This window comes from Amia ocellicauda, chromosome 19 (assembly GCF_036373705.1).
Source record: "Amia ocellicauda isolate fAmiCal2 chromosome 19, fAmiCal2.hap1, whole genome shotgun sequence".
Lineage (NCBI taxonomy): Eukaryota > Metazoa > Chordata > Actinopteri > Amiiformes > Amiidae > Amia > Amia ocellicauda.
Window position 1 is genome coordinate 18,309,036 of NC_089868.1, and position 27,953 is coordinate 18,336,988.

Consider the following 27,953-nt stretch of genomic DNA (forward strand, 5'->3'; position numbering starts at 1 on the left):
AAACTTTAAAGCACTTACAACCATTGAGTCTTGGCTGTCCATCAATTGGACGCTGCCAGATATGGTACGTGTTGCTAAACGGATAGGCTGTTGACGAAGTGGCAGTTAATGTCAGCAGATTCGTTTTAATTTGAGATGAAGATGGGATTCAAAGCCACTCCTGAGATATTTGCCAGCCCAGCTGCATACCGGCCCCTTAATGAGTTCCTGATTCAGTCTGGACATCCATGTCATTTATTTTCCCGTTTCTGCCTCTGCTACAAATGAGGTGTTCACCTCGCTGGGACCGAGCACAAACACAGATTCAAAATGGAAAATACAGAGAGACAGACCAGGGGAAAGGCAATGGATTGGAGGGATGTAGTTCCAGCTGTTTGGGACAGATCTGTATGCCTGTACCGCTGTTAGCTGCTGCCACTGCGTGTGCAATTTGTTTTTGCTTCCAGCAGAATGAGCAAACTGTAAAACTCAGCACCCAATTCATGGAGACTTAGATAGAAAAGGGAAACAGAGAAAGAGACAGATAAAAACGGAGGAGGGGGGGAGAGAGGATGGGAAGGCAAGCAACGGAGTGGGAGTGAGAAAGAGAGAGAGGAGAGACATTTCTTCAGCAAGTACAAGATATAATTACATTTCCTTTATTAGAACAATCCGTTTGGAAAAAATATTTTAAAAAATTGCGGAGAGACCAAATGACTTGAGATAAAGTTCATAATCTCTTATTTCAAAGATGTAATTTTTTAGATGAACCGCACTGACATAGACAAACACAGGCAAGTGCTGGAGGAGGATTTTGATGTATTTTTTGCAGAGCTGGAAGTGGGTGGATGTTTTCAAAAAATTGATGGAGAAATGATTTTAATCTTTCACAGAAATCATATCTGAATTAGTGTATTTAATGCAGAAACTGCTGCCAGAGGAAATTAGAGTCAAATTACAAAGTTGTAATTAAATATCTGTGACAGTTGGTCTGGCTGGTGTGGCATAAAAAAAAATGAATAAAAGCAAACAAACAAATCAGTAAATCCAGTAAATTTGCTATTGTTACGTTCCAAAATAATCCAATGCTGTTTGGATGCACATAAAAGATGGGAAGTTTAAATCATACACTTTGCAGGCATGACATGGAAAAGAGAAGCTGTAGATCGAAGCAAGTGGAAACATCTTGAGGATGGTGATGATTTATATAAGTGCTAACTAATAACATCAGAAATGTGCCATTCGTATTGAAACCCCATAAAAATGTCCTGTTGAACAGTGTACCGGCATCATTTTACTATTTTGGTCTTAGCTTTACTGATATGTCATTTAATTGAATAGCAAAGCCATCTGTAAATTGCATAACTTTTCATATGTTCTGTCAATTCCCATGCAATCATCTATTAAAGAACAGCGGTAATGGAGTTGGCTATGGCAATCTTAGAGCTTCCTGTCTGGAATGCAGCATTAAAAATGTGAATGCATTTCTGTTCAACTAAAATGTATTTCATAATAAATTTAGAAAAGATCAGAAAATGATTTCTGGGATTACAGATAGTCTCCAAGCCAATGTTTTTGTGTTTCTACATATGCATCAGTACACCTTCTGCACATGTCTGAATGTGCACTTTTACACAAATTTATTAATATCGTGTCCCCAGAGAATGTGCTTTTTGCTTCCTGTTTCAATGTTTCTTTTTCTACTCTAGAGCCGTTTAAATTCTGTTTTGTTTCTAACTAGCAATGCAGCTAAAGAGAGTCTGAAGGATAAGGCAGAGGAATTACGTGTACTTATTTTGAGCTAGCATGGCAACAGATCAGTGCATTGCAAGGACTACAGTTAATAGTAGTTTCAGATATCCCACTTCCAAAAAAAATGTGAATTGAATACCTGTAACATTAAACTCATAAAAAAAGATTAACCATTTACAGAAGATCCATTCAAAACAAATTTACAACATTGCTGTACAGTTTTCCACGCTTTCCCCCTCTCATATATAATATATTTAACTTTTCTTCCTATTTGTACATATTGGTTATCATTCTCTTACCCTGTCCTCCCTGCTCCTTCATCACAAATATATCAGATTGCATTAAGGGATAAGAGTACAGATTTCTGGTTGTTGGTGGGAAAGTAATTGACATATGAACTTGGAGCAAATATTTTGGGAGAAATCAAAGGCATTTCCAAGAACTCTTGAGTACCTAAAAATCGATCTTTTTTTAAAGTAGGGGACTAATTGTCTACGCCAATCTTCTCTCTTCAAAGCATCCTTTGATTTACTATAAATAATAAACCTTCCTGAGTGTATCACAGCATGCTTTTAACTTACACCAGAGCACTGTTACTACAGCTGCATGTCTCCCTGATGCCTGATATCGATCTGAAGATGAGACTTCCCTCTCAATCTCCCCGCAGGTCCCGAGGGATTGACAGAAGAATGCTGGTCCCGGGTGCCCGAGGGCAGGATGGCGTTGCGTTGGCAGTGTGCCGCGGTTGTTAGATGGTTGCTGTTGATGCTCCTATGGCAGTGGACAGTGCTTGGCCACCTAGGCTGGGTTCTGGTCCTCGCTGCAGCGCCCGATCAGTCCGCTTCCTCCCCTGGGGCCGCCAAAGCGGACGGCCGTCTGGACTGGCTGCTGTCTGACAAGGGACCTTTCCATCGCTGCCCGGAGTACACCGAGTTCAAAGAGCGCTTCCAACAGGGCTTCACCACCAGATACAAGATCTACAGGTAAGGCCATTCTTTTACTGACCAGTATTATCGATGCACTGAAATATTACAAAACAGGCAGTAGCTATGGCTTACTGTGGATTTAGTAGCTGTATTTGTAGTGTAATATGTTTTTTGTATTGAATTTCCTTTGCAGAAGAAAAAATCATCATATCTTAAATCACTTGATCACACAAATCTGAGTTGTTTATCTCACATAGGAATAACTAATGCACCACTGTCAGGGTCTCATTTTTCTCTGCAGTCTATTACAATATTACAACTCCCAATGGAAACATCAGAAACACAGGTATTAATGACAACAAGTACTTGACTTTCATAAATAGGACACATCTCTGGAGTGGTTACCATTGATGTCCTATGACTCGCAGCTGTATTACATACATCTAATGTTTTAAATGACAGTGACATGTGAAGTCTATTTAAGGCCTTCATGGAAGTTCTGTGTCCTGAGGGACATAGTTTATCCATTAAATCTTTGGTTTTACTTCTGCTTTATGATAAATAGATATAAATAAATACATTCAGACTGATTCCGGGTTGATGGAGTTTTTCCTCTGTTAGAAATAAGGCGAGAGGGAATTCGCCCTCATGATTCTCTGGTCTGCATTCATCATAATGTAAATCATTGGTCACAAAGCTAACATCACTAAACAGAAAATGAACAACCGTTCCATAGTGCAGTTGCTATTACATAACTCTAACACTGTCCTCTGGGGTACCGGGCCTACTCTGTTATACCTAGCTCTGTTTTTCAGTGCATACCACACAAGTAATATTTCTATATTATTACTGTAAAGAAGTGCTTAAATAAAATGTTAGGGATATAAACAAGAACGTGTGTGAAGAATAAGAAGAGTGATGTTGGTACCCACTGTGAGAAGAAATGTGGAATGCTGTGTTCAGTGTCAAACTCAATACTACACAACCCATCGCTTGGTATATCTTTGCAGATACACAACATCAAAAGGGAAATGTTCAGACCATTATGTATGTATGTATGCATGTATATATTTATGTGCTTATTTATATGCCTTACTCGTCTAGCATTTAAATTTTGGTTTCAAAGTAAGAATATTTGAGGTTCCACCTGTCTATAGAGGGATTCTTCTTTTTTTCTTCCCCGGTTGTTTTTTTAAAGTGCCTCTATTATGAAAGCAGCTTGTTAAATGTTCTTGTTTTGCCTTTCAGCAGTTTTTGTTATTGGATTATTATTGAACAGCTCACTCTGTGCTGATGCAGGCCCTCTTGCCTCTTTCGTTTCTTCATCTCCCTACATGTAGCTGACATTTAGCATCCCCCACTGCACTGTAAACCCTACAATCAGCACGACAAGACCAGCCCAGCCGAGAGGGGCTGGTAAAGTCTCAGCAGAGAGGCAGAGAGCAGGCAGTGCCAGTTTAAAGGTTGCCTCGCAGGCATTTTCCGTAGTTGTCTTTATTGTTCGAATGGTCCACCAGAGCTCCATATTTGTAAAGGAGTTTTCCCCAGCAAGCCGTTCTCGTTACTGAAAGTTTTTTCTTACATGTCAGCATAAAGTTACACATAACCCCCCTCTAAGATCACCCATTGTCTTTTTTGCAGCGCACGCAGTGGTTTGGATTACCCGTCGAGCTCACCAGCAGGGAGCTTCTGTGTGTTTGTTTGTTTTGCTACTTTTAGTCGATTTTTTTCTCCCAACAGCCTGAAGGCTCCCCTTTGGGCAACTTACAGTATAAAAAGATTTTGAAATAAGTTAACATATTGGGCCACTTCACACAGCGAATAAATGAATGTCACTGCAGATTGTTAATGACGTAGGTGACGTGATCTACAATTTGAGCTGTTCGGGAAGCTCAGCTTAGTCACCAAAATAGCTCAAATTAATATGAGCTTAGTCTAATCAGTTTTGAAACAACATGAAAGTGAATAAAATACTTGAATGCCTCTTTTGTGATTGAAAAGTTCAGATCAACAGAATTATTTTTAAAGTGTAAAAATAACAGCATATGCAGGAAACAAAATAATGGACAATCAATGATTCACTGGCTTTGTGTCGATACTCAAATATTTGCATCTAATCGTCAATTGTTCCCATGGTTACTCATGCCACTGCACACAGTTGGATTAAACTGACAGACAAGATTTAGAAAATGTGTCATAATAACTTAATACATAACAAAGATCATTCAGAGCTTGTCACAAATAAAAAGGATGTTGATGATTACCTAGCCGGAAAATGTTTAAAATTGGCCTTTTCCTGAGTATCCCAAAGGAGAATCACGCTGGCTTAGGTGCTCCCTCAGGTTGTGATATAAGGATCACCTGGGGCCCATTGTGCACTGTGTCTCACAGTGAAGTCACTGATCGGTAAAGATTTCAGGCCAACGGGGACCCTGCTGAGCTCAAACCTGCCCTCTTGGGTTTAGTAGCTTAGTAACACTTTGTTCTGCAGGTGAAGAAAGGATCAGCCGTAACAATAAGAATGGAAAACATGCAGCGTCACATATGGGGTTTACTGTGCTGAGGTAACGTGCAATGTAAAAGTAACTAGTCATGCCGAATGTATAGGAAACCAGCAAACAAACAAAGCAAAACAAAAAAAACAACCAAACAATAATCAAACAATAGTTTCACACTACACAGAACCTACTGTAACTGTGAAATGAATGTTCATATTAGTTATCAATGTTGTCACTTTGATCTTGAACTCTGGTTTGTGATGCACAGGTGTGATGCTTGGGATTCACCCCTTTGTGTTGTGTTTTGTTGATCTGATGTCATGATCCTCCTGGATTGCTCAATCGGGTGTGTTTCAGAAAGAGTGCTTAAAAGTATTCTGGCTGAAATCCAATTACCGTATTGATGTTTGCCTTTACAAGTCCAAGGCATTTTCTGCTGACAGCTCAGCTACTTTACATTGTAGATTTGGCTTTTGCTTATTTTTAAGATTTGATTCTCTTGTATTTGCCTTGCTTGCTCTCTTTGTTTAATTGTGTTTCTTTGAAGTCCAGTGTTCAGGGGCTTTTAAAACACCTGATGACTCCAAGTGCTGAAAATATTAATAGTTTCCTTTTAAAACGAGCCCTGTCACACAGAGGAGAACGTGCTGTAATGTTCTAGTGCAGCAAGTGTACAGTTCATTTTTCATTTGTAAAAATGTTGTTTTCTTTTATCTCATCAAAAAACCAATAAGATATTTTTTTATGAAACCCTAATCTGATGCTGAGTGGATTCTGAAAGTTCTCTCTCATCAGTGCTGTAATTTTATGCTATCACTATCACATTAAGGCACAGAATAGCAATGCAAAGATGCAACACTCTCTGAAGCATCATGATTTTATTATTGTGGGAGCAGATTTTGTTAAAATTATCTTTTATCAAATTACATCTGTTTAGTCACCCGAGATGCAATCAGATATTAAGCAAATGTGTATCTATTAATAATAATGAAAAATGCTTGGAGAGAATTATACCAATATGTAAGGAAAGGGAAATTCCTGACTCACAGGGCTAGACCAAAATCAATACGTTGATCTACCTGTAGAACCGAAGATAAAGACATTTGAAATGGGTAATGTATACATTTGATTCCCCATTGAACCATGCTTACAAACAAACAAGATCAGTGATGGGATGTTTTATCAGAAGATCTTTTTGTTCATTCCCAACATGCATTTCGTGACAACTTTAGGCCTCTTTTTCAGTTGTGTATGTGAATGCACTTATGCCTCCTAAAACCTCAAATGTGAAAAAGGTCTCTGGAAAAAAACAGCACAGGACTAAATTTGAGGTGGCCCAAGCCCCCAGTAAGTGTGAACGGGGTTTTTATTTCACTGATAGGTGTACCAGTGAGGTTTTGGCATGTCATCTGACAACAAGTGAAGACTACCCATTTATAAATGACTATTATTGATGTGTAAAATAATTTTGATCTAATTAGATACTTGAAAAAGTTTGCTGGTAGTGGTTTTTGTCCAAATTGCTGAGCTTTTGCTAAGTCTGCACATTGTGTCTGAGTTATAGTCAGTTCTTCCAATATCAATACATTTAATAACGTTTGTTCATTTGCACCTCCTTTCCATTTTAAAATATTAATATATATACAGCAGAATTTTCTATTAGCTGTCTGATACATATATTCAGATTTATAAGTTAAGGTGCAGTAAGCAATGTGGCTATATGCCTGCATATTTAGCCAACCATGTGTTGCTATTCAAACAAAAATAAATAATTAAAAAACAGCAACAGCAGTGATGGAATACTAATGTACATGAATTGCAAACAAATGAATTGATATTTGTTCATGTTCTTTGGAGCACTACTATTTTTTATTTTTTATTTAACTGTAAATCTTGGTTTTATTTTTTAATTTGTACAAATGTTTAATTTGGGATTTCTAGTCATAGGTTCATAGACACCTCTGTAAAATGTAAAATTACTATTAGGCAGCCATTGCAAAGATCTAGATTTGACCATTAACCTTGCATGGAACTGGGGAATTCAAATGGCCTAATTAGAAACTGTGCTAAAATCTGAATTACAAGTAGCATATAATATGATGCTGTATTAGCCTATACAAAATTGATATTATAGAGAAAAAAACAAATTTTGAAATATATATGCATGTGTAACCCTGTGACAGAACACTTTATCTTGTACATGCACAACAAACAATGTCTCCCTTCGAAGATGTGCATTGTATATCGAGTCTATCAGTCATCAGTCATCAGTCATTTTCAGACACCAGGGTCAATCTTGTCTAACCAAAACCCGGATTTAATGAAGACGTCACACTTAAATATTATTGCATGGCTAGCACTACAGTGGTAAACTGTAATCTACACAATGCCATTGCAAGACTATAATCACTCTCTCCAAGTAACATTACATGCAGTCAGAGTAACTCCATTCCCATTTTGCTAGGAGGCAGAAACTCGAAAATTCAATTATTATATTAAAGGCTGTGACTCCCAAATTGCAATTAACAGTATTCATTCTGTGCTAATTAAGAATCCGAGACTAAGCTCAGCAACTTTCAGGAATGTAAACGTGAGAAGCCCCTGGCCCAATCGTACAAAACATGATGTCATCGAGTGTGACAGTTACCAGAATAAAAACTATTCTCAATTTAAAAAAAAAATTATAATAATAATAAAAAAACTTCCCTTTATTGTTTTTTAGATTATTGATACTTTTATCTGCACCGCTGCACCTCCATGTGAGGAAATACTGTACTAACACAATTAATTTGGAAGTTGGAAGGTCAAAATACACATTTTCTGCTGAGCTTTAAAGTATACGAAAGATTGCATCGCCAGCATTATAGGAACTGTAGAAACAAGAGCACGCCAATATTTTCATTCATATTTTCAGCTTTGCCACCCTAAACCTGTATGCTATGAGACGTATGCCATCTGGTATAGACTAATGTATTAATAATTGATCAGTATGTTATTTATTTTTGTATGGCAAGTAACAGTAGTAAATCTAAAACTACAACCTCTACAGGACCTATCTTCTGTATTTGTGGTGTAATAATGCTATGATATACATTGTTTAGTTGCTAAGTGTGAATAGTACAACAGAATATACAATGCGGTGTGTGGCAAAATGATGAAAGGTATAACACACAGACAGGTCAGATTTAAATGGCTTCGATGCAGGCATGAGCATGTATCATGATTTTCTCTCCATAAGGTTAAAAAAAACACGCATTAATAACAAGATCTGGATGAGACACCAAAGCCTGGGGGGTATATGCATAGCCTATAACAGCAGCCACCTTAAAATAGAGAGCGCTTAAGTACTGCTGCTGCTCAGGTGTAACTCAGAGAGGAGCATCCCGTATTGCAAAGCCAGTGTTTTCTGATACAAACATATTGAAACCCTGCAGAGCTTCAGGTGCGATCAGCTTGTATTTAAGCCCTTAATTAAGCCCATCCATCATCATTAGCGGCAGAAGGGACAGTCTCTGCTTCTTCTAATTAACTTTCTAAAACCATCTTGGAACGCCAAGACAACAGCTAATTTGAAAAAATGAAACGACGCGCAACCTCTTTTTTTTCTTTGGATTTCCAGAGTCAATCTGAGGGGCCTGCAGACTGCCTGTGCTTCATGCTTACTTGAACAGCCCACCCAAATCAATTTACTAATTATCATCTGAAGGATAGCAGTTATTGGTGTAGCAGTTGTGTTAAGTCCTCTGTGCACTGTGGCTCTTTCCCAGAAGCAGAAACTAAATGTAAAATAATTTATATCTATACAACTACAGTATTGCACATGGACACAATTAGCTAAAACCCTCACGATCATGAAGCAGACCAGTACAAATGTGCCATCTGTATGTTGTTGCAGGGAATTCAGTCACTGGAAGGTGAACAGCTTGGCCACTGAGAGACGGGACTTTTTCAAGTCACCCCTGCCCCTCGCTCCCGAGTTTTTCCGCAATCTGAGGTTACTGGGTCGGCGGCCAAGTCTTCAACAGATCCACGAAAACCTGATCAAGAAATATGGGACCCACTTCCTAGTGTCTGCAACGCTTGGGGGTAAGAACCTGCCACACATGTAGGTGTCTGTACACGTTGTACAACTGGGAGAAACATTTCCTTCCTCACAAAAGGTGAATGAGTTGTGTATACTTTTCAAGGTTTATAATAAGAAATATTGCTAAAATAGACATTCCTGCAACCATATGGAATATTTTTTTTATTTAATCCAGTACAATATATTAATATTCACACTCTGAGAAAACAATCAATATGAATATTAAAAAGATTCAACTCTCCCCCTTCAATAACTGTCTTGCTTGTCTACTTCAGCAAACTTGTACATAGACCGATATAATTGACTCAGCCAAATCAATGCCCTTGTTTGAGCAATCACTGCTTTGAACTGAAAGTCACATTATTGACATTCATCTTCTGTTTATAACAGTCATTCACAAATAATGTTGAGGGGAAATATAACCACACCCAAGAATACTGTTGATTTGTGTGCTGAATGATCCTAGTCTACAGTGCAGCTAACAAAATACCTATTTTCTGTGATAAAACTAGATATTTATGCTACAGTGGACTATTCAAAATATTATTGTATTACTTGGTGTTCCGCTTACACAGAAGTGTGTATTCCTACATTGTGAAGATATTAATATTATAGCACAATATTATTAGCACAATGTTTCAGTACATTAACATTTATCATTAAATGAAGCTAACTGCATTTCTCAGTCCCTAAAGTGTGTGCCTGTGTGCTCTTAGCGACATAACAATGTCGAGCATTTTAAACATTTAGGAATCTGTTATATAAAATGTATGAATGCATTACTGTGTACTTTCTCTGATGAAGTACAATATTAATAGTCTGTGTAGAAATTGACCTTTATATTTATTTAATGACCTGCACAGTTTCACCAACAGGATCATTCCCAAATGCATTACTATGGAACCACAGGACTCAGAAACTCTTTTATCTTTTGCCATCACTAATTATGTTAAACCCTCATTTATGTTTTCATCCAAATAACACTGGATTGAGAGACTTTAAATGATTAAACCATTTCCCTGCAATACATCACACAGGTAAAACGCTTCACTGCAAGGCAAACGTTGCCTAAAATCCTAAGCTTTTGATGTATTTTGATGTTAGCAATTACTGTTTATTTCTTCAAGGCTGATTCTCCAGTTATATGACATTAACTAGATTATATTGCAATTCTTTATGCCTAGAAGATGCAGTGGAGAAAGCCACAGTAAGATAAACCCAAGGGTCTCCAGGGAGGATATATATCATTTTCTAAGAAAGCTTCACTGAATTAACCTCTCTACAAACCATTCTGTGATCAAGCTCTTGTTGGAAATAATTGGCGATTTTACTTGAAACAGACATGAACATCTTAAGTAAGTAAAATATGGTGAATAAAATAATATATATATATACACTCACCTAAAGGATTATTAGGAACACCTGTTCAATTTCTCATTAATGCAATTATCTAACCAACCAATCACATGGCAGTTGCTTCAATGCATTTAGGGGTGTGGTCCTGGTCAAGACAATCTCCTGAACTCCAAACTGAATGTCTGAATGGGAAAGAAAGGTGATTTAAGCAATTTTGAGCGTGGCATGGTTGTTGGTGCCAGACGGGCCGGGTATTTCACAATCTGCTCAGTTACTGGGATTTTCACGCACAACCATTTCTAGGGTTTACAAAGAATGGTGTGAAAAGGGAAAAACATCCAGTATGCGGCAGTCCTGTGGGCGAAAATGCCTTGTTGATGCTAGAGGTCAGAGGAGAATGGGCCGACTGATTCAAGCTGATAGAAGAGCAACTTTTACTGAAATAACCACTCGTTACAACCGAGGTATGCAGCAAAGCATTTGTGAAGCCACAACACGTACAACCTTGACGTGGATGGGCTACAACAGCAGAAGACCCCACCGGGTACCACTCATCTCCACTACAAATAGGAAAAAGAGGCTACAATTTGCACAATCTCACCAAAATTGGACAGTTGAAGACTGGAAAAATGTTGCCTGGTCTGATGAGTCTCGATTTCTGTTGAGACAGTCAGATGGTAGAGTCAGAATTTGGCGTAAACAGAATGAGAACATGGATCCATCATGCCTTGTTACCACTGTGCAGGCTGGTGGTGGTGGTGTAATGGTGTGGGGGATGTTTTCTTGGCACACTTTAGGCCCCTTAGTGCCAATTGGGCATCGTTTAAATGCCACGGCCTACCTGAGCATTGTTTCTGACCATGTCCATCCCTTTATGACCACCATGTACCCATCCTCTGATGGCTACTTCCAGCAGGATAATGCACCATGTCACAAAGGTCGAATAATTTCAAATTGGTTTCTTGAACATGACAATGAGTTCACTGTACTAAACTGGCCCCCACAGTCACCAGATCTCAACCCAATAGGGCATCTTTGGGATGTGGTGGAACGGGAGCTTCGTGCCCTGGATGTGCATCCCACAAATCTGCATCAACTGCAAGATGCTCTCCTATCAATATGGGCCAACATTTCTAAAGAATGCTTTCAGCACCTTGTTGAATCAATGCCACGTAGAATTAAGGCAGTTCTGAAGGCGAAAGGGGGTCAAACACAGTATTAGTATGGTGTTCCTAATAATCCTTTAGGTGAGTGTATATATATATATATATATATATATATATATATATATATATATATATATATATATACTGTACATACGTCCATATCCATAGCCTTTAAGACTGGCATTGGACATATAAAACAATTGAAAGTAGGTCTGAAATGTACATTGAATCTTTTTTTCTTTTGAAACAGCTGTTTGAAAGGTAAATCTCCCTTCCCTCAGGACTTACAAATCAATTGGACAAACAGGCTTTGTATGGGTTTGCAAATGTTCACTGCAATGCTTTCAGAATAGTGCAGCTGTGATCTAGATAGTAATTATCATGTCATTCATGGGTAGGAACATTAACTGAAATTGTAAATTCTTTTCATGGCAGTGATGTGAATACAGTACCAGAACTATAATGAGCAATCACTAACAGCTGCCAGCAAAATAGGGAAAACTGTACGCTAAATATAGGTATTATTAAGCATCACCTAAATATTGCACACATATTTCAGCTGGCAAGAACAAAGTTAAGATGATATCCCTTAACTGAGTCTACCACCTGGGAAGAGAGAGCAATATCTTAAAAAAAACAACTGACATTTCTTTTGGTTTGACTTATTAAAAGATATCAGCTTTGCACATCTTGGCCAACGGCTCAAGGGAAAGTAAGATCACACAATTATATGATGCTAAGATTCCTTTATATGAGGTATAGAGGAATCTGTGAAAACATGGCAGAACCTCCATCATAAATTAAATCCAGCTCTTAGCTATCTCCAGGCACTGACTTAGGGTAATCTTTTCTCATTTAAAAAAAATGATGTGATTTTTTTTATGTTAAGTGATACAAATGGCCTTTCAACAGTGTTTTTAGACTCAAAACCTTATTTTTGTTGACAACACCTAAAGCTAAACCTGTGATTTGTTCTGTCAAAGTGGTATTTGATTGATGATGAGTCCTACCTAATGAAACGAGCTTCGTCTTCAGGCTTGTCATGTCTTGGTTCCTCCGCAGGTGAAGAGTCCCTGACTATATTTCTGGATAAACAAAAACTAAGTAAGAAGGTGGAAGGCAGTGGGAACAGCTCAGCGGTGTCTTTGGAGATTCTGCATCAGCTGGCCGCCTCGTACTTCACGGACAGAGAGAGCACACTGCGGAGACTGCACCATCTTCAGATAGCCACCTCAGCCATTAAGGTAACTGTCACACCTGTGTACCCCGTCTCTCACAAATAGAAATGGGGTTTGGAGAAATATAATGTGGCACTTCTCCACTTGTTGCTACAGCTGCTTAAAAGACACAGCACACCCAGTCTCTGCCCAAAACATCTGTAAAACTAAATGATACAGACATGAGCCTATAGTTACATAAACAGCCTTAGGCACACATAGGGAAGTTTAACATTATACTTTTTGGAACCCTGCTTTTTGGTCTTTAAATGTATGTTTGCACCACTGTATACAACAACAATGTGAAAATAACCCAAATATTATTTAGTCAAATGTAAAGGTTGAATGCAGGAAAAAAGGGTTCCTTTATGTAAATATGTCTGTAAATTAATTCCTTAGAGCTGAATTTCAAAAATAAAATATGATTTCTTTCACAGATTCTAAGGCTTTCAAGTTCCAAGGTTTGGAAGCATTTTAGAGGTTCAAAGATTCTTTCCGTAACTAGGGATTCAAAAGCAGCGTTTAACTTTTAGATTTTGGCAAAACTAGATTTTGGCATAACAGAATTGTTACGCAAGAAAACAGCAGGAGACAATCCATAGAGACAGGGTTGCCACAGTAAACTATACAGTAAATGAATACCTGGTGTACAAAATCTAGCATGAAACGTAACAGAAGAATAAACATAAATACGTTACAATATAATAAATATATTGAACATCTTCTTAGCCAGTTCATGTGATCTGGAGAACTTTTAATTCTGCAACAGATATTGCATATTCATAAACAATGTTTATATTTTCACAAATTATATGTTTGCAATGTATTTTGAAAGGATATGTGAATATTGTATTCTGTGTATATGGGTTAACAGTCAGATTGTTTTACAGACTATGTTTGAAGCCTTGGAAAGCAAAAATGAACCAATAAACCATTGTTGCTGGCCTACTTTTACACATTCTCCTGCTTTTCAAATCACATAATGCTCTTTTAATACAAACATTTTTAAACATGCAACCTTTTGATACTAACACAATGTTTCCAGAACACACACATTTTTTAAAAGAGTGGCACAGGCCTTGGGCAGATAGACATTGGCCACAAAGGGAATTAAAGGAAGATTAACTTTTAGAAAATCTATCAGCTGATATCATAGCCAAGCTTATGCTCGACCTTGTGTTTTTAATGTCAGTGCTTCATTTTCTGTTTCAGAGAAAATCTTTTGGTGCAGCTGACAGCACTGACATTTTTATTTTTTTCTCCAAATGCCAAATAGAATTGTCTATGTTTGGCTTCCCAGGTGCATTGCGTTACACACCAGGTAGGCCATCAGATAACCACAGTTTAATTTGATAGTAATGTAGTTACTGGTAATGGAAAGAAATAACCCAGCTCAAACCCCTGTAGTGTGTTGTAGGCTACTTATTGAGATTTATGAATGTTATGGACAAACACAAACTTCCCCCCAGGGCAGATTAAACAAATAAAACCTTGTGCACATTTAAGTTATCAATGCTAAATTAAGCAGCTTTTAAAATGTAGAACTGTAAGCTTATATTACTAATAATAATGCAAAATCTACACACAGAATAAATAAACAGAAGAGCAACTGTCCCGTTTATAGTAGAACACAGACCTATTACATATTTCAAAGCCTGAAAAATTATTTAGTAAATTGGATTACTGTACTTGTTTCATAACTTTGAAAAAAACATTTGCTGGAACCAAAATTTAATCATAGGAGTGTATTTTTTCCTACTAGATAGATATGTAAGCAGAATGTTATTCATCACAAGGTGGCATTTATTCATCTTTGCATGATGTGACAAAATGGAGCAATGGTGAAATACTGGTAAAACAAATTCATATTTAAGCCATGAAAGAAATATGTGCTTCATGAAAGGCCTTTAAAATCTGCACTTTGGTGAATACCAAGGTGTCTGCACTTCATAAAAACAGTGACACGCTTTTCAAATACTGCTCTGTCTTCTCCATTGACAGACACAGCCTACGATAATCCAGACGAACTTAAAACGGCTTTGGAAATCTGTAGGTCTTTGTAATTTTAACACGGACCTGTATCTAACAGGAGTTATTAACTGTTGAAATGGGAACATGAATTCCATTTCAATGACACTCCTTTGTGAAAAAAGTGTTAGCCATGTGTCGCGTTTTCTAAACTAAAGCTGTACCACCAAGATAATCACCGACTGTCCGTCTAGAAACTGCTCTATTTACACACACCGGCTTCAGTAGCAAAGGTAACCTTCACCTTGTCTGCAAACTCTGCACAAATGTGGCCGAGAAAACAGACAGCACTGTATAAATAACATCAGCTGTCAAGTCAAATGAAACTCCATCAGCAAGTACTTGAAATTCCACACCAGACAGGAAAATATAAGATTTCAACAGTTGGTAAATGCTGGATGTCTACAGCCAATGGCACTGCCAGAAGGGGTGCTTGGGTAACTTTGAAAAATGGGTATTGTTGGTATGCATGTCACCAGTGATTGAATGTAGCACATACCAACAGTTAATTATCCGTAATGCAATGAAAATATTTTGCATGGTCTTCTTCACAATGTGTCTTTCAGCACTGCAGGAGATAAGACACAATGGTTGTACTAAACGTAAAGTGCACAATACTGATGGTGTGTTTTTATTGTGTTCTCTGCTATTGCACTTTCTTTTCTACGGCTTTCAGCAACAGCATTGGTAATAATGAAAAGGCTGACTGCACATTCACAATACACCCATTGGTTTATTTTATTCTAAGGATTAGTTTCTGCAGTTATCAAGTTTTATTGAGCTGGAAGCTAATCATGCTTTGTGTTACAAACTGCACATGATGTAACGCCCGATGATTTCTTGACAGTAACAGCACTATTGATACACCGTGATTAGCAGGGAAAAAGTCTGAGCTGAAATGTGTGGAAAGGTCATGTAATCATTACTGATTTGACCACTACATAACTACCAATGCTTTGATGTATGGCAACCTAAGTAATTTAAGATTTTAAGGTTTAACTTACAAATTCCTTGCACAACATTTGTTCCCCAGATATTTTAAGCCTGCAGATTATAGCACTACAATTTCACAAGTACCTGATATCACTCCACACTGTGCTGTACCTTAAGGGCGTGGTGAGTTGAACTCTGTCTCTTTAATGGGAAAATATTACAGCAAAGCCCAAGGAGTGCTGAATAAGAACTGAAAATAGATTTTTAGTGTAATGTTTAATTAAAATATTTTATCACCAAAGTGCTGCCCCACATCATTTCACAAACTGCTTATTCAACTGGGTTTTCTCCAGAACATATTTTGGCCGTGGATGCATTTTTAAAAATCAAAACGTTTGTGACATTTCTATATTGACCAAGCTGATTGCAAAGGCGGATTATTTTTACTGGCAATTGCTTTAATTGTACGCGTCCCAGTAGATAACTCGACAAACAGGTGGACAATTTATCAGTAATAAGCTATTAAAAATACCTCTTTGTTGTTTCCTAGGTAACAGAAACCAGAACCGGGCCGCTAGGATGCAGTAACTACGACAGCCTGGACTCCGTCAGTTCAGTCTTGGTGCACAGCCCTGAAAACAAAATCCATTTAAAAGGTATGTCAGAATTATCCTTCTCTTTGTCTCCATGACATTCATCTCTGTGGGTAGTGTTGTGTCTTCTTTATGTCTCAGGTTAACAAGCTCAATGAAGATTCTACCTACAGGAAGCCGCCTGTAAGTGAAAAGAAGTTTAACAACAAAGACAAAATGTGTTTAATTTGTCATAATATGTTAATAATAGTCCAAAAATTCAAGTATATTCTCTGCCGTATTAATATTTGTAGTGTGCAGTCGATTTTGACTTCAAATTACAAGGTTGATATCTGACTGAGATGTAACTGATTTCATACAGAATGTTATATTATAGTAAATACATGAAAAATGAGTAACACGAGAATATAACACAGCTATACATAGAGTGCCGTGTTTCACTGTAATTGGCTACCAGTGATTCTTTTTTGTGGTAGTTCTTGCAAATTCGTGTAGCTTTCATGTCATTTATATTAATTGTAAAAAAAAAAATGACAGCAAGCAATTACAAACTCAAGAATAGAGTATGAAGGAAAAGTAAACAAAACAAGTGTACAGAATAAAATAATTATGTGAACACTGACAGCAATCACTAGTGTAAAACTATCACACATGAATAACTTCTGGGTCTTAAAAGGTCACAGCTGTAATTTCGTTCTGCCTTATGTAATCAAAAATACTGAGCTTCATTGTACCAACACAGGTCAGATGGTGGTGAAAACTGTTTATCTAACAAGAAATAATTGGCATACTGAGGTTGAAATGTGTATCTCACTTCAGAGTGATAGGTAGTGCCAACAAATTCGAGTCATCAAAGAGTATCCTATCAAGACATTTCAATATACCTTTTAACTATATGGTTATCTATCTGAGCACTGGGAATATATTTGGTATCATAAAGAAGATAAACAGTTATATTTGTTTCTGTTGGCTAATTCCTCAGTACTATCACATTGCATTCATCTGTTACCCCTTGTACAGGATGCTGAACATCCTGAATTTTAAAATGAAGTGTTATTGAAAGCAAATACATTGATTCTAAAAGATGATTTATGTGGTTAGTCCACTGGGGAATCAAAGACAGCCCGGGCATACATAAATGTTTTAAATGAAGCTCTTGCTGTAAACCTCATGGAATACCAATGTATCAACAATGATATAGTTATAAAACATACATATGTATAGTCTGCTGCTTCCCCACACTGTAATATTATTTACTGTATTAATGCCAGCGTAAACAATAACTTTAATTGGATTTTGTTAAATATTTACTATTTGTTATTAGTCCAGAAATTGTTTTTGTTTTCTTTGTAAAGGGTGGGCTGCAATCACTGTGTTGCAGAAACTTCAACTTGAAACAGGGGCTCAACGCTGTAAACAAATATGAATTTATATAATATATAATTAAATATGAATCTTAATGCTGGCCAATTTAAATTATAAGCTACAAGGACTCCCCCCCAGTTTATTTTTCTTTATCCAAACACAACCCTGATCATATTAAGTTGTCTAAATAAGCATTCATCCTAGAAATTTGTCAAATTCAACATTGCCCGTTAATATCATAAATAAAGACTGCGCATCTCAAAAGCTAAACATGGAGAAGTAAGTATGCCGCAGAAAGAATAAACAAGCTGTCCGTATCTTACATGATTTTCTTGCAGTTTCAAAAACTCTATTTTTACATTGAAGCAGATATGCACAGTGCCATAGGCAGTATTGCCAAGAAGTCAAAGGTGAGAAGAAAAAAAAAATAGAGGCAGAATAAATATGCATAAATGCTCTTGCTTCTAGCTGTTCCTAATTATATGCCCCACTTGTGCCAATTTCCACTGCCTTCCTTACATCTGACATTTAAATCGTCAACCCACTTGCCAGTGCCATCTCCTGAAGCAAGCCCCCTGCCGTTAAAGAGGCTGTAACTTCTGTAATGAGGTAGACGCAGACCAGCTCAGCATGCCGATATGAGCTGAACATCTTAATCTATTTACCTCATTTAAAACCTTCAGATGCACACTTCCCCTCCAACTTCAACTGGGAGAGGGGACTCTCGAACTGCATCATTCGGGCATCGTAATAGGGTGAAAATGGAAGCACTCTTGCTATTGTAAATGATTGATGATTAGTAATCCTGTAGAAAAGACAGGATGCACCTTTTTTTCATGAGTTAATATGTCTAAATGGCGATGTATTATTATATTATCTATCCTTGCTCTTGGAATGACAGATCCACTGTACTGTTTTTGTATGTTTGTATTCTTTTGTTTCAGTTTGGCACTTAAAAAATAAATAAATACAAAAATAAAAATATTTTCATCCACGCCTGACAGTAACAAAACCAACAGAGACTCTCTAACTGTGTGTTCTGTTTCTCATGTTGGAAAAGATAAAAACTGTAAACTTGGCATTAATATTCATTCTGACTGGGAAAGAAAAAAAAATACTATGTGCATCACTGCAGGACAAGGGTTGACATTCTGTCAGCGCACAGAGAGGCTCTGACAAACCAAATAATGATTGGAAAAAGGGAAACGCAATCGGTCGTTTATACTGCAGTGATGTTTCCTTTAAAAATATAAACATTTCTAAAGCTGATATGAAAGGAACCTGGAATGTTGCTTCATGAGAAGAAACTTCTGTATATAACAAATGTTGAAAAGAAATAGAGTGTATCACATGTTCGAAACGACTGCAGAACACCACTAAAATATACTAGGTACTACCAATCCTTTTAGATTTCACAGTACATGGGATACTATAGCTATTAAGCATAGAGTATACACCTAGATCTTTCATCGGTCTCAAGGACCATGGGCCGGATTAAATCAAAACTTTGACCCACCTGCTAATAGCAAATTACAAACCTGTACATCATAGCGGTTACATTTATGATTAGAAGAAAGTGGCATCTTACTAAAAATGAATCCACAACTGAGTACAGTTCTGTAGTTTTCTATTAGCGGGTGGGTCAAAGTTTTGATTTAATCTGGCCCCATATGTGGAAAACTCATGCTGTGTGCAGAATTTGTAAAAAGAAATAGAATGCACTATTGTTGGCTCTGGAAGATCTTCTTGCTCTAAAATGCTCCCCATGGCATTTGAGTTAGATACACTGACCCACTTCATTTGTTGTTTTGTTTTCTCATATTTGTTAATTGTTTATCTCATAAATAGATCATTATGTCTGTTTGTTAGGGTTCCAGGTGAACAGAGAGAATTGCCCAAATGTGTTTCAAAAATTGCCAGATGGGGATATGTGTCTGTTGTTGTGTTGCTGGAAGACACCAAGAAATTAGCAGATGTTACTTTCAGTAAAAAAAAATGTTTGTATATGTTTTTGGAAAGTATGATTTACAAACCTATTCCTGTGAATGTAATGGTTGTGAGAGAGCTGATGGAGCCCAGATGATGTACAGCAGCTGTTTGATCTTTGCCCGTCTTTCGAACGGCAACAACGAAGAAGTAATGCATTGTTCAGGGAAACTCTCAAGCAGATGCCCAAGAAAAGAATGAATTAGTAAAAATGTCTCTGTTTCCCCCGTCATCTTTCACGCTGTTTGAGCAGAAATCTGAGGGCATGACTTCACATTGCAATAGTGGCTAATTTGGATTTAAGATGTGAAGCTAAAATTAAAATTGTTCTGTGAAAATATCAGAAAAGTTCCCCTAAGTTCTCCCCTAAAGTTTTCCCCTAATTATTATATTAGATAGTTAGCAGAAAAGTAAGGAGAGGAGTTATCACCAGAAATATGTGAAAAGGAATATTGATTAACATCTTGAGCGGCTAAAACATAAATTCAACATTTTTCGAATTCTTGGCAGTTACCATGACCCACATCATATATTGCCTATATTTTAAAGCTCCCATGCGGGTAACTAAATTAGTCTGCTGAGATACAAAGTTTTTGAGATCAAAGGATGATGTGAAGATTAACTCAACTTTGTACCAATATTTACATATTTACCACTAAACGACTTACCAAATGTATCAAAATTTCAAAACCATGTTCTGTTTAGAATAAAGACTACGACAAAATGTCTGTGTAACATACATTCAAATACAGTTCTGTGTTTAGTGAATAACTCTGAAGCAGAGACTTCATGGTTCAAACAAGATTCACACAACTCAGAATCAGCATTGCCAACAAATTCACAGTCAGTAACGCTAAGTAAATTATAAAAATGTAAATTTAAAACATTTTATATAACACCATTTAGCACACAGCTCCATATCTAAAAAGATTACTGCCTCTGCATAAAATTATTATAAACACAAACTATTTTTAAACAACTTGATGAAAGGCTTTTACAATTGCCTTTAAATCTGAGAACAACAAACGTGTCAAGAAGCAGTGAAAGAAATGACACTGAAAGGCTTCTTTCTCATTCAATATGATGGTTGTAAACTGTTTATGGAGCTATAACCAAAGGTATACTTACAGTAGACATAAGTAAGTAAGTGAGTAAGACAGACATATTAATCGGCCAGCATAATCTATGTCATTTAATAAAGGTTACATCCTTAAGTTAAATTTAAAGCAAAACATAACAATATATCATTATATTTGTATAGGTAGGGTTAACACAGTTTCATTTACCATGGTTTCAGAACAATACGGTAAAATAATTAAGGAACAAATTACTCACCACAGTCAGGGTTTCAGAACAACATGGTTTGGGAGTGGGTGACAACCCTGCCCGTCACCAAGAAGAGTTTTAAGTGACTTGATGCATTCTCTCTTGCTATTTTGTAACTGGATTACAATATTATTGAAGATAACTGATCTTACAACATTTGTTTATTATTAATTTAATAATTTCATTTCATTTCGTTTTCATCTCTGTACATGTTTTCTACACTTATTTACCCTTATTTCTCTCTCGCTGGCTTCCACTGCAACACATCTTCTTTTATAAAATGTATTCCTATGGAGAAATGGGTTTCCTTTGATACCGTTTCAGCAGCACGGTCAGTTCAGAAATGCATTTACCATGTTAAGTGAGAACAAATATGCACAAATATGCAAATAATTCATTACTAGGCTTTCTATGTGGGTTTTATTTATTTATTTATTGTTGTCTGGATGAGATGTCTGTATCTGTCTTGTGAAATGTTCATGTATGCATGTATGTGTGCATGCCATTTGGCCAAATTGGCTTCAAGCTTCCTGTAACTTCCTACGTTTAATTCACTCCAATGGGGCAACAATGGGCCACATCATGGTACCTGCATTTTCATGGATAAACCAGTAATTTCCCCATGATTAGAGACCATGGTCATGACTTTGTCAAAGCTTCCCTGACTAGCATACAACAAAGGACAAATCAGGACTATGAATAGGCAACATGTTACTGAACTAGACTTAACATGGGGTCTGTTAGACACAATCACAAAAAAATCTACTCAGTTTATCGCTTTATGTTTGGGTGAAAAGGCGCTGTATGCACTGATATCCGATGAAGACTTATCTTTGATTTCTAGGGCTGCAGGAAGTCCTTCCCGAGTTTTTGCAGAACCGTTTTGTGGAGGCAGCCCTCAGCTATGTCGCCTGTAACTCAGAGGGGGAGCTCCTGTGCCGCAACAACGACTGCTGGTGTCGATGCACCACCAAGTTTCCAGATTGCAACTGTCCCTCCACAGACATCAAAGCAATGGAGGACAATCTGCGCAAAAGCAAAGACTCCTGGACGAACTTCAATGCAGAGTTTGAGGAATCAGGTGGGTGTGTGTCATGTCTTGCTAGTTGGTTTGTATGATTGTTTGTTTGTTTGTTTTGGCATCTAATGAATCTCTTTATGTTTCCTGGAATATTATTCTACTAAAATGAGTACTGCAAAAGAAATACTACTGTGTCCTTTAGCCTGAAGGTTTTTTACTCTTCAAAGTGCATGTGTTGTTGTTATAACAGTATTATTTACAGAAGGGAAAGAACTGTACCTGAAAACAAAATCAATTTTCCATCCCATTTACAATGTTACTCTTGTGATGGATTAAGTAGCCATGTATTAGAGGTAGAAGTTAATGATTTGCTTAATGCACGCTTAAGAACCACACGCATCCTTCATTAAAAACCTGTGCCTTTCATAGCAACAGTCTCTTTCACACAAGCACTAGATGTTCAAATATGTGCCAACTTGAAAATCAAATTTAATGAGAAGCATTTTAAAGGCTAGCTCTAAAGAGAGAAATTGCATTATTACTGCATTTTTGCTTTTCATAATAAGACACCATGGAATATTTTGGTGAATAAAGGCGCTCAAACAATGACAGCATTATGTTAATTAATTAATGTGCTGGAGTTATTATAGTCCAGTTATTACGGTAATTAATTTATTGAAAAACTAATCATTAGAGAATTGCTTTAAACGCCCTGAACCATAGATTTGCACAGTGCAATTTTCTAAAGCATCATGAATGGCTAGGTAAGGTAAGAAACTGATTAAAAACACATTGCACCATTTGGGAGAAACAAGAAGAAAAGTTTAGGGATGAGGGCATGAGAATTACAATACTCCTTACTCTAGGTACTTGAAGGCTTAATAGGAGACCCAAAGACAGTTATTGGGAAGGAGGTACAACAGACATAACAATTCCCCTTTAATTTAGTCATAGGTGATGGTGCTGTTTCCAGGACTCAAGCAGTCACAGCACAGCCAGCTGCAAAATTGCCTTGATCATTTTTTTTTATCTAAATCAGAGAAGATAAATCTGTCAAGAGAAAAATGGGTTAAATCGTAGTCAGAAGGTACTCGGGCGCATCGTGTTCCACAGCTGGAGTTCGTTTGCTGCCAGTGCGAGATCCAATCAGGTAGATAAAACTCACTCTCTCATCCCAGAGCTTCTCCCCATGATGGCGCTTTAATGAGAGGCCCCCGAAATCCCTTTAACTGTAACACTTTGCTCATCAGAATGCATATCTCCCTTTAGCAGGCAAAGTGCTCGGCTCTGGAGGAATGTTATTGCAAAAGTGAGGCCGACCTGAAGATTTTATTTACCCAAGTAATAAATCTTTGCTCTTTGTCAAAGGCACTGCGAAGGCCTGAGAGGCCGTTAATAACAGTAGTGTTTGATTTAAACTGATTCGCCATGGCACCCTCTCTGACAATACCTATAAATACCTTTAAGTGTTCACATTAACGATAGCTGCCAAGATTTCTTCAAGCTTTGGGCATTAACGATTTTTCTTTATTTAATATTTTTCCACATTGTGTGAATATGTGTGTGTGTGTATCGTTTCAAGGATGTGTTTACCCAAAAACTGCAGATCTGTATCTCTCTATGTGAGTTTCCTCTATTGGCCAATTTAATGGTTAGCTTTCAAAAACATTTCTCTCAAGAAAGAGAAATGCTGAAGGATAACAGAGGTGGAAGATGTCAGGGTCAGATGCTGTATCGTAAGGATACAGGTAAAGACAGTAAATCCCTTTATAAATAAACATTTTTTTATAGTACAGTGAGATATTGCACTGTGGTTGTGTTTAGGGTCAAGACAATGGCTAGACCTTGAGCTGGGCTAGGGTTAAGGTTAGGTTTTCCAGTAACCATAGGCATGTATTAATGTTATCAATGTTTCTATTGAGTAAATTAAGACTAAGTTGAAGATTGAGTGTGCCAAATTCCTGTGTTGGCAAGGATTATTAGCGCTAATAATGCCATGGCATCTTAACCTTCACCACAGATCACCTTTCACACCAAGGCAAACTGTAGACGAGCTACTCACTTTAAATTAAACTCATCTAAATCTAAAACTTTCTAATTTTATAGATGTTATCCTAACCCTAAATTATAAAGCCTTAAAATGAAAGAAGTGTGCAAGTTATTTTATTTTCAATCTGTCACGGTGATTTAAATAGTTCAACTTCAAGAGGCAATTCTCTTTCAGTCAATGTAAATCAATCTGACTTGGAGGACCACTGGAGTGTTATTGGTGAGAGCTGTTATAGCACATTGTGCAGAAATATATATTTTAGCAAATGCATGTTAGCTGCCTACATGCCTCCTGTGGCAGTGCAGGATTCAGAGTTGATGAACAACATCCTCTATTTTACATTTGGAGAGGAGAAAAACAGCGCAAATACAGGCTAACCCCGCCCCCCCCCCAAAACAAAAGTATAAATGTAAAATAATCTAAAAGGAAGTAACACAGGGAGAGAAGGATTACAGTTGTATTATTTAAGCAGTGTAGTTATAGCAAATCACAGAGGAATTAAATGTATTTTTCAAGAACCCCGCACAACTGTCAGAATGTCTAAAGGTCTTGCTCGTATCATAAACCACAGTCAAACAAAAGAGGAAGGGGATCTAATTAAAATAACAACCCCATTGAATCTTGTCTCGAATACATTTCTGACAGCTACATGTAATCTTTAAGAATCGAACTAAATCCTTGATTCAGGTCAAACATTGACATGTCCCTCAAAAAAACTGAAAGCATCTGTAAATACAGAAGAATGTACTGCTCTTTACAATGGCAGAATGATTCCACTTCGATGAAGATAATACATTTTAACACAAAGGTAATTCTGTCAGAAAACATCTTCTTTACTAAGCAATGTATTATATGTAAATGTAAAGGATGGTTATTGACTGCATATAGTAAATTAGGCCCAGACAATTAAACCAGTATCCAGTAGTATTCAACTAATTCTATTTAATTTTATTATACAGATACACACTGAAAATCACTTAATTGTTACAACAGATCCATTATCTAAATTAAAAACATGCCTTATAGTCGCTTTGCTCATTTTCTATACCTACAAATAGCCCTGGCACTGATGTCTGAATCATGCACTGCCAACTGGGATTTCACTGAACTCTTGCCCATTTATGCTTTTATTACTTCAATAAAGCTTGCTGTATGAGCGCTTAGATGTTGAATTGCCTTGTTTTGTATGCAACACGTTTGTGGGAATGTAAAGGGGTTTCCATAAATTGATTTCTTTGGTTCAATAATTGGTAGAACGTGCAATACCAACCCTACCTTGCTTTTTAAAATTGACTTTTACTCCTATGTCTGCTTAGTGGAGCTGGCATGACACAATAAATGTACAATTTTGATCACTGTGTCTCAGAATGAGAAAAACAAACTAATCTTTCTTGTGTCTATGATATACTTCCTGCTTGCTTGAATCCTATGTCACATTTGTATTGTATCAGCTGCCATATAATATAGTGGTGCGAATGCTGATAAACACTGATTAGTAATTTATAGCTGTCATAGTTGCAAAAAGATGGAAAATATTAACTGTATTTTTGCAGTATTAAATAATGTATAATGTATAGTGCCATGTTTGGTTCCAGTAATCCTGAATAAAATTTGGCCCAACCATGAAGTCTACCATGATGACATGTATGAGACAGATTCTACTTTTGAGGGGCTTTAAATTTATTTATTGTCAAATTCTTAATTTTTTAACAGCACATATTGGAGCACAGCTGAATTTAATTATGAAACTCCTCAGAGATTCCTGCAATTACACTCATTATTATCACTATAATGTATTGTTCATTGCCTCTAAAGGGTTACAATACTTTTCATAGCTATAATAATTATTATTATTATTATTTTGAAAACATACCACATAGTTTGTTTTAAAAGTCAAATAGGAAATAATGAGCTTTCAGTGCTTTGTTTTCTGCATTCAAAATGCTGCAACATAAATAGATATCTTTCATATCCATTTAAACAATGGGATATCTTTGGAATCACATTTAAACAATGAACAAAATTAGGTTTCTACTGTATAAGTTACATGATGTACTGCAGAGTGCAGAAAAACTGAATTTCATGAATTTTTATTGGAGAATAAAGCAAATATTCAATACAGCATTATAGTTGGATTCAAATTTCATTAGGCATCTGACATGACTGTTTTCTATCTTGTGCGTTGCTTTTAATTTAATAATATTTCATTTAGTGAGCTACTTCAGAGATCTATTTTTTATAAGCAGGCTACGTTTTACAAGTTGCATATCAAACACAGCTCTTATCTCTGGTCTACCAACACAAAGTCTGACACACAGGGCACACAGTGGAAAAATATCTATATGGCCAACAGATTAGACTAAACTAAAATAGTATTTTTATACAGAATATCCTTGCAAAAATATATAATTTAAAATGACTTTGGGGTAACAAATACAAGAATGAGAAAAAATATACCACTAGAAACATTCACAGTCAACTAGAGTATTTCAGGCTGTACTGTTTCAGAATGGAGACCTTAGGGATGTAGCTGATGTCCTTGTGAGTTTTGACCCTTTAAGCTCTCACTCATCCCATGGGACTGTGGACAGATTGCATGTTCTGCATAAAGAAAGGCTTTTCTTATACCACAGTCCTTTGATTGACTTTGCAGATTGTTTAGTATCACTCTGGTAGAAAAAGCATGTGTACACAAGCTTACACAAGTGCCACCCATTCTGTCTCATTTCAGTACCCTGAAGACCTCAACCCATGAACTATAAAACAAACTTTTCTATAACTTCACTCCAACAGCTTTTGCTGGAGATTATTTTGTATTTGTCTTCATGGCTTTACAACTGGTTTGTGAAATTGTTGTTCCCAGAAAAGGTAGCTGCGCAGATGGCTATGTGGGAGGTGAAATTCTTTGTGTTTTATACAATGAGGCATCATAGCAGATTTGGGGGGAATTAACAATAGTTATGAGTCAGAAGCACAATTTCCAAATGCCACAATGGTGGGCAGTTAACAATAAATTAGCACAATACATTAACTTGCCACCACAACAAACAACCTTATTGTTTAATATTGTATATATAGACAAATAACTTTGCAAACTATGTCCAAAGTCTTAGTTATACAAATACAAAAAAAAAAATGTATTATTCTAACAATATGTGGCTTATATACTGAAGACGAATATGATATATGGCTGGTTATTAATAGCAACAATCATATAACAAACAATCATTTTGTTAAATCTATGCTTTACCACAAATTAGGTAAAGAAAGTAATTCTGTGCTGACGTTAATAACATCATTCAGTGTCATCAATATTTTTGGGTGTCATATATCATGTTGATTGGCAGCCGTGGTGTTAATAGTGGCAGGTTGATGTGTCTGGAATTAGAAAGTGTCATAAATGGGAACTTTAACTCATAACGCCATACAAGTCTTCTCTGTCATTATATTATTCTGTGATCTGTTTCGGATCATCAGCAAAGATGGCATTGGTACGATTCCTGTCCTCTGAATTATGGGACAATAGAGAAAATAGGGACAATAGGGAAAATAGGGATCTTATATATATATATAACTTTTTTCTACAGGATTATTCTGTAGAAAAAAGATATTGCCCTGTTATCTGGAATGATGATTTCTGTAAAGATACATACATTTTGGTGTTTAACTCAAA

General features: G+C 36.7%; 1 protein-coding gene across 1 annotated transcript in view; it reads left to right on the forward strand.

Annotated features, from left to right (window-relative positions):
* Window positions 1–27,953, forward strand: part of brinp2 (bone morphogenetic protein/retinoic acid inducible neural-specific 2) — a 69,195-nt gene that overhangs the window by 24,385 nt on the left and 16,857 nt on the right. Inside the window, exons 2-6 of the mRNA XM_066692287.1 lie at window positions 2,399–2,714; window positions 9,051–9,241; window positions 12,824–13,005; window positions 16,490–16,595; window positions 22,054–22,290. Of these exons, the coding sequence (XP_066548384.1) occupies window positions 2,449–2,714; window positions 9,051–9,241; window positions 12,824–13,005; window positions 16,490–16,595; window positions 22,054–22,290 (982 nt within the window). The 5' untranslated portion in view covers window positions 2,399–2,448. The remainder of the gene's footprint in view (window positions 1–2,398; window positions 2,715–9,050; window positions 9,242–12,823; window positions 13,006–16,489; window positions 16,596–22,053; window positions 22,291–27,953) is intronic.